Genomic DNA, 15192 nt, shown 5'->3' with positions numbered 1-15192 from the left:
ACTCTACTCTGTAACCCTTTGCAAATCAACAATTCTTCATCCTAGGTCTGCTGCCATTTCTTTTTGTGCATTGAATGGTTTACATCAGCTTATGCACACTGACACCGAGTGGCATATAAATCAACACCTGACTCCAGTTGATGTTTAGTGACCTCAGAAGCTAAATAGCTACTTTTTCCACCAACACGTTGTTTGCTTAATGGGTGAGTTTAATAAAAACATGAAGGATCAGAGCTGTTTTTATTTTATCAGCTTAGAAATATTGTGTTTGTTGATATTTGTGACTTTGGTGAAAATCAGATCACAATCGTGACAAATTTATGCATGAAACCAAGAAGTTGCAAACAGTGCCATTAAAATCTCCTGTGGCTTTAATTGAGCAAGGAGCCCTGTCTGCAACCGCAGGACTTTGTACAGTGTGTTGTTGTGCTTACTGATGGTTGGTAATCAGATGTGATCACTGTTTGACTGGCACAACACTGAACTCAGCATTTTTAACAAAACATGTTTAGACTGCATGTGATGCATGTTACTCTTAGACTGATTTCTTTTTCTACATCCCACAAAATCTGTCAATAAACGTAAACATGAAAATAAACTACCAATGTGTTTGTTTGGTTCCTGTGCATGTACAATGCTTAATATTAAAATGATGTAATTTTATAACATACAGAACATGTTTGTCTGTCCATCCATTATCTGTAACCATTTACCCTTTTCAGGTCCAGATCAGGGGCTGGAGCCTATCCCAGCTGTCATTGGACTAGAGGTAGGCTACACCCTGGACAGGTCTACAGTGTATCTCAGAGACAATACAGAGAGACATACACAGACAAACAACCATTCACATTCACACCTACCGGCAATTCAGAGTCACCAATTAAGCTGAAATGCATGTCTTTATACTGTGGGAGTAAACTCATGCAAGCATGGGGAGGGCAGCAACAAGGCTGGAAAACCTTCTAGCAGTAAGGTTTTCTAGCCAAACACTCCATGATGATGCTGCCTTGTGGGGCATTGTGTAAAATGTCATTTCAAACAGCATGCAATGATTTGCAAATCATTTAAAGGTCATTTACAGGTCAGTATCATATATGGATATAACTATAACTTACTGTTTATCATAGGAGAGGCGTTGAAAGAGATACTTTCCATTATTGATATGACCTTTGTGCTGGTTTTCTTTCAGAACCACTAAATCTAGCTATTTTTAATGAACATAAATGTGACAACGAAAGGGCAGCTCAGTCCCACCCTCAGACCATAGGGTCAGAGGATCACACCCAGCCCTCCCTGAACACATGTCGAAGGGTCCCTGGGCAAGACACTGAACCCCAAACCACCCATCTCCATCCGCTGCGAAGCAGCGCTGGTCCCAAGCCCAGTAAAATTGGGGAGGGTTTCATCAGAAAGGGCATCCAGCATAAAAATGTACCAAATGATCATGTGGACTAATCATCCCCTGTGGCAACCCTAAACTTATAAGCTGAAAGGCAAACCAAAAAGTGACTTATTAGCAAATATAAAACATATTTTTATGTTCCTTTGATAAAAAAAAAAACACTGCTTTAAAATAAATAATTTTGTAACATTCAAAAATGTTATGTTTAATTTCATAAGTAGATGCTACTGAATTAATAAATTTTAATGTGCTTCTCAGTGGGCAATGCTCTTTTTTTTATTGTATGAGTTGTGCCGTTGTCAGCAACTCTTGACGTGCAAAGGTCACTTTAAACAGTATTTTAGTCAACAAAGGTTTATGTATGGGTGTTTTAGAAGGAGGTCAAACGTTGGAGACAAAACCGATTAAAATCCACAAGTGATGAAACAAAAATAGAGCAGTTATTATCAAAACTTGACAATTACTGACAAACTGTTCAGTTTGTCAGTAATTGTGCAAGCTTTTCAAAAAAAAAAGTTCATGATATAGGCATGCACGTTGAAATACCGCATGGGCTTTTAGACTTACAATTACAGGCATACAAACTAAAAGCTTCTCTCATCTCAGCATACCACCAATGCAGCATAATTACTGTCAGCACTTTTACAGAAATGATACAGCCCAAGAACATGACATTCCTTGGCTCAGCATATCATGTTCCCTGCCTTTAACTGTGCTGTTATAGAACCGCCAAGCAGAACATGTTTGATGTCCCACAGTACAGCAAAGGTTTCTGTTTAAAGGGTTTTACTGCAAATAACCTGATCTGGGGAAAAAGTGGACACAATGATTTGATGCCATTACAGTCGCCCTGGCTATGAAATTGTTTGGGTAATGTTGTATTGTGACACAACACCCATATCATGTGGATCTCTATGGGGTGATCATGCATGGTCATTTGCCACAATGCTGCGACTTCATATGGCTAAATCTCAGTGGTATTGCAACTTGAAAATTTGCTTTATAGCAAAAAAAAAACAAACAAAAAAAAAAAAAAAAACATCATGTGCATCAAAAGGCATCTGACCCACTGACTGTGGAATACAGTGAGTTGAACCAAAGAACAAAATGTAAATGTGCCATGAAATAAGGAGTTAAATTAAGAAAACTAGATTCCACAAAACCAAACACACACCACAAGGTTGCATTTAAAGTCATTACAGTTGTGTGACTTATACATTATAGCAAATGACAATCCACATTATGGTTATGTTAAAATATATAGACTGCTGGTAAAGAAGTGTCCTTATATAGAATTTACTGCGCTGTATTTGAGGAAGACAGGCTTTCTTCTGGCATTCGGATGGGTGGGGGTACATTGATTGCCCGTATGACCAATACAGTTTTCGTAATTCCCTATTTATTACAGTGTTATCAACCCGTTATTGTTCATTGTGTAACTCCCTCTTGTGGTTTAATGACCTGTTATTGAATCTGATTAAAACGGACAAACTCACACTAAAAGTTCCAGAGAAGATGCAGATATTTGAAAGGGCGTTGAAGCAGGGAGGTGTTTTTTAACGACGAGGCCGAAGTATTCAGGTCAGCAGAATCAAAGAAAGGAAACAAGGGAACACTGTTCTCGAAAATAATTGTAACATGCATTTTATTTAATTGGTGCACACAATACATGTCATTTGATGCAGAGGTTGTACTGTGAATTCTTTGGAAACTTAATTGTCTTCCTTATTCTTCCTCACAGAGCAGCTTCACACTCAGGGATGTTGGCTGGCTTCCTGCCTGCCTCGGGTCCTTCTACAGCATTTCTCTGGAATTAAGGTCACAGTATTACATTTATTCAGATTTTACCAATGTGTTTAAGGTTGTTGTCTTGCTGCATGATCCAGTTTCGATTAAGCTTCAGTTCACAGATTGATACACTCTGACATTGTTTGGTAGAATTAGGTTGTGCAGGGCAGCATGGTGGTGGAGTGGTTTGCACTGCTGCCTCACAGCTGAGAGGTCCTCGGTTTGAATCTCTCCCCCATGGGTTTCCTTCAGCTAATCCAGTTTCCTCCCACCCACCCACCCAAATGGATTGATTAAGAATTTGGTTGTATGACCCAAAATTCATAGCTCTATCAGTGATGGCAAGTCGTACTGCTCCAGAAGCAGCAAAGCAGATCTAAATCAGGATTCTGTCATCACCACGTTTCACATGGTTCTTATAGGCTGGAAAGCAGAGTTTGCTTGTTGTCAAACATGATGCTTCTCATTTAGGGCAAAAAGTTTTGCTTTTGTCCCATCAGTCAACGGAACGTTTTTCCACCTTCACAAAACTTTCTGACATATACACAAGGCTTTGAAATGAACTGTAGACTGTCAGCAGTGTCCTGTTGGGGGCTAGCAGCCTTCTTCCTGCAACTCCATGCCATGCTTGTTGTCCTGAGTTGTCCTAATGGTGGACTCATGAACAATGACATTATTCACACCCAGAGATGCTTTTAATTACCCATAGCCAAAGATCATACTCTGCTCTTGGTTTGATCTTTGTTGGTCGGCTCCTGGTGAAGGTAACAGTGATGTTGAATGTTCTCCATTTGTTCTTTATTTGCTATTTGCTTGTTCAAACTCCCACCTAATAAGCCCTTAGCTACTCTTCTAAGGACCTCTGAAATCTCCAGGACACACTTCTATAAACATGACTCACACCTAATTGTCAATCTGTCGATTAAAGAAAACCTAATTTCCTCAAATTGATAAGTCATATTTTACATATTTTGACACATTCACATATTTAGGATTAGATCATTTTCCACAATAAATATTCAATACATATATTAGACTCATTTGTTAAATTCGGTTTCCTTTACCTAATTTTATCAACTGCATGAAAATCTTTGTCGGTTCTTATTCAAGCAGAAACTGGGAAATTCTAAAGTTTTTATAGACTTTCAAGCACCATTGGCCAACAACCATATTTAACGCTTCCTGACTAATGTATATTATAATTATTTCAGAGAAACCATAGACAAAAAGAATGTGCTTTTACTCAATGTGCAGCCGCACTTGAAACTGCATTTAGACCTTCTAGGGCGATAAAACTAAAAGTTACAGGTAAGTTTAACTAAATATTAACTTGACTTTCACCACATTTTTACAAGACGTGTGATTTGACGGCTAACTAAAAGTTTCTCTGGTGGGTGGGATCACACTGTGGGATTCTGAACTAATGACCTCCAACAACATCCAATTTATGTCTCTGGCCTGGATTTCATGCCACAGATGTCACTTGATTATGAAAATAATACCAATGCTTTTTGTTCATTTCACACACCACAATAGCAAATGATCAGTATGACATCACCTGTGTGATATTACTCCTGACATGATCTTGACTCATTTGAATGCTTAATTTGAATGAGCATGAGATGAATAATTAGCCCTTGCATCAGAAATATCCTACAGATCTGTAACACATCAAGATGTGAAGTAATATTTTATCCACAGACAACAAGATATTCGGTTCACTATTACTTCACATCCTGACGTGTTACACATCTGTAAGATATTTCTGATGCAAGGGCTAATTATTCATCTTATTCTCATTGAAATGAGAAGGCAGACTTCATTAAACTTGTATTATTTTATTACAAAGAAACTTCTAGTTCATAAGATCATGACTTCAGCTAAAAAGGACCTGTCAACAGGACGAAGCAGGTGCAAAAAAAAAAAAACTTTACTCAGAAGTTCAGCCTGTTTTAGTGATCAGTTCCTCAGGATGGGAACGTTTAAGTGATACTGGGAGAAAAAAAATGTAACTATTATGAAATAGCTGATGCATTTGTCCGTTAATTCTGAGAAGGATGATGAATCAGCCGGTTGTTTTGTTTCGGCCATCCCATCTCTCCCTCTCTACCTCTCTCTCTCTCTCTCTCTCTCTCTCCTTTATGTACTGTGGGACTCCCCCCCCCCGCTTCCCCTCCCCCCCCCCCGTTCTCCTCTCCTCTGCTCCTCAAAAGCCCGGTCCCATGGTGCGAAAGCCTCCGTTTTGTTTTAGGATGGCATTCTTCAAATATCTTCGCTCTGTTAAGAATGAACTTATCCTCTTTTCAACACCATTTCTTCTTCTCCCACTGCCTTTGGTGATCGGGACACCGGTATGTAAATGATTTGATTGAGATTGAACTTTCCCACACTAATAAACGTGAAGCAAGTCGTGAATTTTTCGGGTCATTTTGCCATGAAAAGTTTTGTCCGAACTTTTGAACATATGATTTCTAAATGTTTTTTTGTTTGTTTTTTTGTTTGTTTTATTAGATTAGCTTTTCATTTCGTGTGCATGCAAGATTAACAAGACTGAATTCAATCTCTCCGTAAATATAGCGCGTCATAGACATTTTATGGATTCATTTGTTCCATTTTATTTGTTTCCCTGTTTGTTTAGCCTAAAAAAAAATACCTTTGAACTGAATTAGTCTGCAGTGGTTCTCTGTTGCACCTGTTGATGCGGTTCACAAGTGCACAGTGCACTTGGAGCAACACGCATGGGAACTGTCCCCTATTGTCCGCAGGCTGCTGAACTTTGATGTCCTGTTATTTTAACTGCTTGGATTTAAATGAAGGGTCTTGTCCGGCGTGGGAACGCACAGTGTCAAAGGGCTCTGTCCACGTCGCTACCGCATGTGACATGAGACTTATAGACATGCACACAGTTATGCATGCGTGCATGCATGTTATGATAAGCATAGACTGCAATGTAAAGCAGCTATGGACACAGAGGAGAGGTCTGACGCTAATATGGATAGAGGTGCCCTATGACTGGGACCTCAGTCTAATAATAATAATTTTAGATGTGTTTATAGAGCTCAGAAATCTGGTCTAAACAATAAGTAGGTAACTAGAAACAATGAAATAACCAGCACTTAGCCTTTGAACATTCATAAATTCCCATTACAATTTATGTGATTACTGTTACTAAACTTTCTATGGCAGCTTTCCATAAAGGATCTACACGTTTGGTATGTGTGCTTTATTCCCACATTTCCCTTTATATCCTCACACAGGAGGCAAAATGTGCTTTTGTGATAGTCCTGATGGCTGTGTACTGGTGCACAGAGGTCCTGCCACTGGCTGTGACAGCCCTGCTCCCAGCCATCCTTTTCCCTTTATTTGGAATCATGGAGTCCAAAGATGTAAGTAAAGCTGCAGCGGTGTTTGCAGAATTTTGCCCGGCAAGGATTAAATCTCTGCTCACCCACGTCTCCCTCTATGTGACACCTCTGCCTCAGGTGTGTGTGCAGTACCTGAAGGACACAAACATGTTGTTTGTGGGGGGACTGATGGTTGCGGTTGCTGTGGAGCACTGGAATCTGCACAAGCGCATCGCCTTGAGGGTGCTGCTCTTGGTTGGTGTGCGTCCAGCGCTGTAAGTTACTCACCTTTATAGCTTTACGGCAGATTCTGGTGTAGTTTCTGATGAATATCTAATCAGTTATTATACGATTAGGTTTTTTCACTGCTGTCATAAACAAGAGTAACTGTCTTCATTGATTGTGGGTTAATGTAAAGCACCTGGAACCCAAAGTCACCTTTTCTTTCCCCGCACCTGCTGGCAGTTTGATGTTGGGCTTCATGGGTGTGACGGCCTTCCTGTCCATGTGGATCAGTAACACAGCTACCACAGCCATGATGGTGCCTATTGTCCAAGCAGTTCTGGAGCAGCTCAACAGCAGTGAGGCAGAAATGCCTCAGATCCTCAGCTCAGAGGAGCCCGTCCAGACATCGGAGACTGAAAACAAACAGCCTCTACAGACAGAGAAACACAGTGAGAGACAAGGTGAGCCATGGCCACCTTCAAGTCCAATGTTCTGTCTGCGTGGCCATGGAGAAAACATCATCAGAGATTTTTTTTTTTTTGAATTTCCAAAACTACTTTGCCAGTGACTCTTTTCATTTCTTTGTTTAAAGGCCCTGTGGTGGTGACTTTCTTAGATGCTGCAGTGGAGGCTGCCAGGCATAAGGAGGCAGCAGAAAGGCGGAGAATGTGTAAAGGGATGACCCTGTGTGTTTGTTACGCAGCCAGCATTGGAGGCACCGCCACGCTGACGGGAACCGGTCCCAATCTGGTGCTCAATGGCCAGATGAGCCAGTGAGTTGTAAGTTATTTTGCAATTTTGTTAATGAAAACATTTGATTCATTTTTGTCGTTCTCCTCAGACTGTTTCCCGAAAACGGAGATGTGATTAACTTTGCCTCCTGGTTCGGCTTTGCCTTCCCTAACATGATCCTCATGCTCACGCTAGCGTGGCTTTGGCTGCAGTTTGTCTTCATGGGATTCAAGTGAGTTTGGTGATGGTTAAAGTTTAATTATAGTGACAGAGATTTGAGATTTGAGTGTAGAAGTGACAATTTTTTTTTTTCCATGTGCTTCCTTCTAGCTTTAAAAAAACTTGGGGCTGTGGGGCTGTGAAGACAGAGAAGGAGATTGCTGCCTATAATGTGATACGTGAAGAGCATCGTCGACTCGGGCCGATGTCCTTTGGGGAGATCAGTGTCCTGGGTCTCTTCACTCTGCTGGTGGTGTTGTGGTTCACAAGGGAACCAGGGTTCGTCAGTGGCTGGGCAACAGACGTGTTCAACTCCAAAGCAGAGTGTGTATGGATTTGTGAAGTGTTAACTTTTCTACACCAAATTTTCACTCACGCACTCATCTATATTTTAATATACCTGGGTTTGTTCATTCTCTCTGCCTCTCAGGTACGTGACAGATGCCACTGTGGCAGTCTTCATAGCTGTCCTTCTCTTTGTTCTCCCCTCTAAACCCCCACGCTTCTGTTTGTGGAGAACTCGAACCATTGCCATAGGTGAGCCAAGAATACAGATTAGGTGACACACACTTTTTAGGTGAAACACAGATTAGTGGACACAGTTTTATTCAAGAGATAAAATGCAGTGACTGACGTTGGATTTATTGGATATATAGCACCACATCAGACCATCAGCCCATCTTCCACTCTACTCACCTGGAAGGTTGCCCAGAAGAAGTTACCGTGGGGCATCGTGCTTCTTCTTGGGGGAGGGTTTGCTCTGGCCAAGGGCAGTGATGTAAGTAGCAAGGATTGTCTTTATATAGGGTAAGAATAAAACTGTCCTGTGGAGTTGAACGTGTGCTCGAGGCTTTACGGATTTCATGAAATCCACCTGTTCTTTGTTACTGTTTATCATCAAGGTTTTTCTAGCAATGACCCCTGAATGTACATTACATTTTCCAGGACCCTCTAAACTGTCCCCTGCCAGTTATTCTGACATTTATTCAATTTAGATTGCTCTTTGAGCCAGGTGATTTGTAGGAAATGGTGGAACAAGTAAAGCACAATTCCTACTCTAATGTGTCAGCCATGGTTTACATGGCACAATCAGACCTGGGGCATGTGAACATCCACATACAACGTAAAAGGCCAATTCAGATTAACTATTCGAAATGCAATTGGACACATTCCACACATGTGCTCGACAAAACACGATCGCAACTCTAGTCGGAAGCAAGAACCAAGAAGAAGAAGAAGAAACTCCTTTGTTAGTTGCATCGACTGTATAATTGACTAACAAATGCAAAATGTGTAACCACTTAAGATAAGTGTTAAAAACATTGACATGGAAAGTATGACCTGCGCAGACCTTCTGCAGTGCCACAAAAGCAAACTAGGTGTTCCTTCGTAAACTTCAAGGGTATAAACAGTTTATTCCAACGTCCTTGATATTGTTGTTGTGAAGTGGTTACACAAACTATTTGTTATGTCATACGCACAAAGACGTTCTTCTTCTTGTTGTTGCTGCAGTCTAGAGTTGCAATCATGCTTTGTAGGGCACCTCGGTGAATTTTCCAGGTTTTGCGACTGCAGTACGTGTAGACGTGTGCACGACTCCAATAATTCCAGCGAGTGTCCACTGCAGAGCACTCAGAATATGAAATGGTCGGAATCTTTTTACACTTTCCTTTCCTACCCTGTATCAGAGCTGGATCAATTACTGCTCATGGAAATTAGCCATTTGAAAACCCCGAAGATGCTAAATTATTAGTTATTCATGTTATTCAATAGTTGTACTAAAAGTGATGGAGCACATGTTAAAAGACAGCACATTTCCAGACCTGTGTATGATTATGTTATGTATATCTCTTTAGGAATCTGGACTCTCAAAGTGGATGGGAAATCAAATGACACCCCTGCAGAACATCCCTCCCTGGGCAATTGCTATTATTTTATGCCTACTGATTGCCACCTTCACGGAGTGCACTAGCAATGTGGCCACAGCGACGCTCTTTCTACCTATCCTAGCCTCAATGGTATGTTCTCAGAGAAAGAGAGAGAGAGAGTATAAGGTGTTCGGTGAAAAAGCAGAAGCAGAGGCAGGCTCTCAGAAAACCCCGTTTAGCTGCAGCAGTTCAGGTGCAGTTGAGGTGAAGGGCTTCCTAGTGCCATTTCTTTTGAACCAATTGCCTCAACTGGAGTCCAGCATTGAAACGACTTCCAGTGGGAACCGGCCTATTTTCCCATGTTTGGTTACCCAACTCGTCGGTCATTCAGGCTGAATGTGTTTGGTCCCCTTCCCTGGGCCCCTCCTTCCATTAACGTCCTGCCAAACACACCGATTCAGCACAGTGTCTTGAAGGGCTGCCCACCCTACTAAAGAATAGCATCACTGTGCCCGGTAGCGGAGCATTCAGGAGAACGCCAAAACTAGGGTCCCCAACAACAGCGCCAGGGCAGGAGTAGTCAGATAGATGTTCATTGAGGGCAAATCCAAGTGGATGCACAAGCGTGTCCGACACTTGTGTGAAAACAGACATGGGGGGAAAAAAGAGAGGGAAAAAGCATATAATATGTTCTATGCAGCTGAAAGTGGGGAGATGACATTTTGTGGCAGCCATGGCTTGCGGGATGTTGCTTCATGTGTCATCCTGTCAAGTGAGTCTTTATAATTTGATTTAAACAAAAGAAAAAAGAAAAAAAAAAACATCTCACGACAAAACACTGTCATTGTAGTGACCTGATTTACAGACGGCAGTTTAAAGGAGACCCAAGTATAAAGTTTAAGCTTTTTCACCCTTTGTTTATTTTGAGAAGCAGAAATTACTGTGCACTTGCGAGCTTCTGTGCTGCGGGGTATGTAATTCAAGAGCAAATTCCACACAGTGATGCTTTCTGCATCTTTGCAGTCTGCCATTATCGCTGCATATGTAGTCCTTTTCTGTTTCGACTTTCATGACTCAGCCCCAAACTTGCAGGAATTACATCTTAATTACACCCACCTAATGAGGGCTTTCACTGTGCGTGGTATTGCACACTTTTCACTCTTGAGTTAGGAGTCAGTCATTACAGCTGCAGAAAAATAGCCAGATTGAGTAGTGTGGGATTTTGTGATCAAGGTTGTGCTCATCGCCCGTCTCAGACTGTCGAAACTTTCTGTGTCATTACTGCAGTCTCAGTCCATCGGCATCAATCCGCTGTACGTCATGGTGCCTTGTACTCTCAGTGCCTCATTCGCCTTCATGCTACCTGTTGCTACGCCTCCAAATGCCATAGTCTTCTCTTATGGCTACCTCAAGGTTGCTGACATGGTGAGTACAGCAGTGGTTTGTTGTGTTTCGTCACTAAATTACATGTTAAAATGCAATGCTGTCATTTTAAGGCCAGCGTTACACTATTAGGGTTGATCTACTTGTGTTAAAACACATTTGAAACTGGAATAGTTCTATATACTGGGAAATGTCTTGCTTATCGTTAGAGGAGAACAACAAATTCAGGTTGCGATTGTGAATTTTAAATGCTTGGGCAGTGATGGTGTAGTCTATACGCCAAACAGGCAACGTACCAACCGTCTGAAACTTAACTTTGATTGCATCAATTAATGCACAATGTATTATCTACTGTGATATTCTCCGTGAATGCTGGAGCATTCACAGTAACTTTATTCTAATCTTTATTAATATTATTATTATTATGACTTCCATCTTCCGTCTGTTGTTTGGCACCTAACTACTTCAGCAGACTTTCAGCTAGCCAACTTCAAAACATTCCGCTTAGAACATTATTGCTTCTATATGGCTTTTTATATATATTTTATACTTAATTTTTTTTTAATACATTTAATAATAATTAAATGATGTCATTGATGACATGATCAATGTATCACATAATTGCCTTTGAAGGTTTTGCCTAAGGCTAAATGGATTTGATGTTTGCCCAACCAGTATATAAGGAAGTGGACATTTTGTTTTAACTATTTCAGCAAAAACAGTTCCTCTTTTTTCAGCTTTGCTTTGAAAATCTTTTCAGCTTCAAAGCATTCACAGTGCAATTTCTTTTTGGAAATGGTTTTTATAGTCATTATTATTATTTATCAACTCATAATTTCTATCTAACTTGTGCCTAACTCTCTTATTATTCATCTTTTAGCCTCTAAAATGCATTGATCCGTATCTACCTTTTTGTCTTCTGTGTGTTTTACTGCTTTGTAAAATAGCTACTACTTAATTTTAATTGTGACATATAAAGCATCAATCTATTTTTCCAGGTTGAGGTCCCTGCACTTTAAATAGCACATTTATAACATATATACTGTATATTAAGATGTTTCTAAATGAGCTTACGATTATGCCTTAGTGTCTAAACACATTTGTGTTGATGTTGTATGGAAATGCAACAGCACTAAATTTCATTACTTTCTATCTGAGCATCACTTGTATCTTTTGACAATGAATATGAACATAGCATAAACAGGTGTAAACGGTAGTCTGACTCGGTCCGACGTCATTCATTTGTATTCAAGCGCTTTTGCAGTTCACCAGTTAATACATTCCACCAGGTTTGTTTAATTCAAACCAAACATGTACATAGGAAAAGTTGTAGTTGTTTACCAGGGGGTTGTAGACTGAAGTATTTCTTGGCAGGGAGAAGTAACTTCACAGGCAGATTTTTGTTACCTTTGGACGGGGCCGGGCTAGCTTTTCATGCTGCGCAAACCCAGCAGACCATTAAAAAAGAAGTCACCAACCTATCAATCTTCCACTATCACACCTTGCCAAGAAAATGTGTGAAATGAATGTTTTTTGTCCTTAAAGTGTTATTTCTTATGACTTCTTGTCCTCCAGGCCAAAACAGGAATAGTCATGAACATCATTGGCATCCTGTGCATTACACTGGCCATTAACAGCTGGGGCAGGGCCATGTTTCACCTGGACTCTTTTCCCACCTGGGCTAATGTCACTGGGGCGTGAACAGGGTTCTGCTTGTAAGAAATATTCCACCCACACGTTGCCTTCCTGCCAGACATAGACCTGTGGTCAGAGTGACAGCATAGGACCACACAATGGACTGCACGTGTCTGACTGCTGTTAGGACACAAGCCACACAAGGCTTTGTTGTCTTTGCCACCTGATATGCTTGTAAAGGAAAGTGGTGATGAATATGATGGAAATATAAAGCAATTTAATTTATATTGTATGATAATAAAATTCAACTTCAAAGGCCACTTGCGTTTGTATGACAGTATGGGCATTGATCATTTACCGTCATCATTACGGACACCTTTTTCTGGTCCACTCTTTTTTGATAACAGGAACTCAAAGCAAAAACGTATAACGTTTTTTTACAGACTCACATCATTTTAATAGCAGCAAACCATGTAAAGTACTGTAAATTACAAGAATGTAACTTAGTGCAACACTTAAGTACAGTTTTGAGGAACCTGTCTTGTTTTATACCGCTTTTCACTTCACTACCTTTCAGAGGGAAATGTTGTCGTTTGTACCTAACAGTATCTAACAGTAAGGTGAATTACTGTTTCTGTAAGATTTTACATTAAAAACAAGCTTTTTAAAAAAAAAAAAAAAAAACATGACACTTTATTATAGCGAGTTGATACGTTTAGCTCAAAGGTCACCAGACAAAGCAATAAATCCCAGCTTACATTTTAATAACATTGCATATAACTCAATTACACTGGCGAATGCGACCTTGTTGCCTACCTAAATACTCTAGGTACATTTTTACAACATTTCTTTGTTTCACTGTGGTATTACTATGTGTGAATACTGAGTTCACTTGCACATCTCTCTTTGACAGTTTTGTCAGTGATTTTAACATTAGGAGTGTACTGTAGCAGAAACCTGACTACTTGTAAACATGAACTTGTTTTGCATGTCGATTGATCCCTACATTGATGTATGAGGGGATGCAATACTTCCAGCATTAACTGAACTTTGAAATGTGTCATCACTACAAAAAACAAAAAACCTTTATGTGCCTTGTACAAACTTATTGATTGTACTGTTGTTGTACTGTAAACACATTTTTCAATACTTCACTCAACCCAGTGTGTACTGTCTCAATGAATTATCTGTAAATTGCAACTGGTGTTTAATAATGACTCTATTCTTCAATATGTTTTTTTTTTCTCTTAAATGGGCTGAAGTTATCAACTGGCTTGTGACAAACATTAGTGGTCTTTAAAAATAAAGCGCTGTCATCTGTCAGTGTCATCCAAAACAAACACAATCCCAATTTCATCATCAGTCGTCTCTTTCTCAATTTCATATGACTTATTACTTGTGTTCTAAAATGCACATGTGTTTCTCTGTGTCTGGTGAAATGACCTCTTGTCTCCTGCATAAATCTGATATAATCCAGTAAACACAGTGTGCAAAGCCACAGTAATCCAGCATTGAAAGGCCACACCTAAAGAGCTCTGTGTCACTGTCCTTTTTCCAAGATATTGCGCAAGACGAGGGTCAATGTAGCCGTAGTGTCCTGCATTGTTTTGCGTCATAAACATTATGAGCTCAGAGAAGATACCTTGGATGTCTTTAGAGAGCGTCTTTACGACATAAATGATTATCTGTCATCACGCTGAGAATTAGGTTCTACAGCAAGACAAAAGATCATCATCAAGCAAAAGCAGGACCCAACTGCGCATCGTGACAGTGGGAAAAATGTCAAATGACGGCAAAGGTGCTTGAAATTGGAAGAAAGAAAGGGATCAAATAAAAGTCGGGACCTCAGTGCTGTTGAACAATTAAAACGTTAGATAATTGGAAAGTGGTTAACAAGCAGTTGGGCGTATAGAGCAGTTCGGATCCCTGTGATCTTGGGTCCCACTGAGGAAAAAAAAAAAGCTTATGTAATTATAGTGCCATTCTCTCCCTGCCGCCTCTCAGCCACCCACTCATTATGCAGTTGAAACTGATCCTCATGTATTATAACCCCCATTATTGGCTATATATACATGTAAGGCTTCAGCGGGTAATTGCGCTTTGCTGGGGTTTTGTCCAACTGACTGCGCACGCACACGCACCAAAACACACACACACACACACAGAGTCCTTTGTTGAACCCAAAAAACACATTTCTATTAACTAATTTTCAGCACAGCCTTCTTGTTGCAGAGTAAGCGAAATGGCCAGATTAATAAATGATTTCCAGGCGAGTATGAAGAAATTACGGGCTCACACACGGCCAAAAAGCATCCACCTGTTGCATTTGAAACTAGTTTGCAGATGGCAAGGCTTTTTAAAGCCACATTGGCCTTCCACCTTTTCTGTATCAGTTACACATGAGGACAATAGGACGCCTGTCTGATACAATCAATCCTCTCTAACACATAAAGACTTGTGTCTGGAGATGGTTTCATTATCAATCTGAGTATCAAATTAAGCTCTGGACAAGACTTAGGCTAAGACTTAAAAGTTCCAAAGGAGGACAGAGGGCCTTTATTTGCACTTTCAGGGCCAAAGGGCATTCATTCTATCC

General features: G+C 40.3%; 1 protein-coding gene and 1 long non-coding RNA gene across 3 annotated transcripts; both read left to right on the top strand.

The window, feature by feature from the left end:
• Positions 1-32: 32 nt before the first annotated feature.
• LOC137128730 (uncharacterized) lies at positions 33-3221 on the top strand. Its single transcript, XR_010914636.1, has 3 exons — positions 33-203; positions 723-769; positions 3144-3221. It is a non-coding gene; the product is annotated as an uncharacterized lncRNA (long non-coding RNA).
• A 2162-nt stretch (positions 3222-5383) lies between these two features.
• Positions 5384-13941, top strand: slc13a5b (solute carrier family 13 member 5b). 2 transcript variants are annotated; one of them, XM_067508426.1, is made up of 12 exons: positions 5384-5541; positions 6448-6576; positions 6673-6809; positions 7000-7220; positions 7352-7532; positions 7601-7723; positions 7822-8034; positions 8141-8247; positions 8367-8488; positions 9567-9728; positions 10866-11003; positions 12537-13941. In XM_067508426.1, the coding sequence occupies exons 1-12, from the start codon at positions 5413-5415 to the stop codon at positions 12660-12662; spliced, it is 1788 nt and encodes a 595-aa protein (XP_067364527.1). In that variant the 5' UTR covers positions 5384-5412; the 3' UTR covers positions 12663-13941. The 2 variants fall into 2 exon arrangements, with proteins under 2 accessions (XP_067364527.1, XP_067364526.1); XM_067508425.1 differs by having other exon boundaries at positions 6448-6809.
• Positions 13942-15192: the final 1251 nt, after the last annotated feature.

The sequence above is a fragment of the Channa argus genome, chromosome 6, assembly GCF_033026475.1.
Source record: "Channa argus isolate prfri chromosome 6, Channa argus male v1.0, whole genome shotgun sequence".
Taxonomy (NCBI): domain Eukaryota; kingdom Metazoa; phylum Chordata; class Actinopteri; order Anabantiformes; family Channidae; genus Channa; species Channa argus.
This window is presented reverse-complemented; position numbering and strand designations above follow the sequence as displayed.

Excerpts from the sequence above, each read along its gene's own strand:
- slc13a5b (XM_067508425.1), top strand. The coding sequence starts at position 5,413 with ATGGTGCGAAAGCCTCCGTTTTGTTTTAGGATGGCATTCTTCAAATAT. Across the intron at positions 5,542-6,447 it reads CTTTGGTGATCGGGACACCG|GAGGCAAAATGTGCTTTTGT; the intron begins GTATGTAAATGA and ends ATCCTCACACAG. Across the intron at positions 7,724-7,821 it reads TTTGTCTTCATGGGATTCAA|CTTTAAAAAAACTTGGGGCT; the intron begins GTGAGTTTGGTG and ends GCTTCCTTCTAG.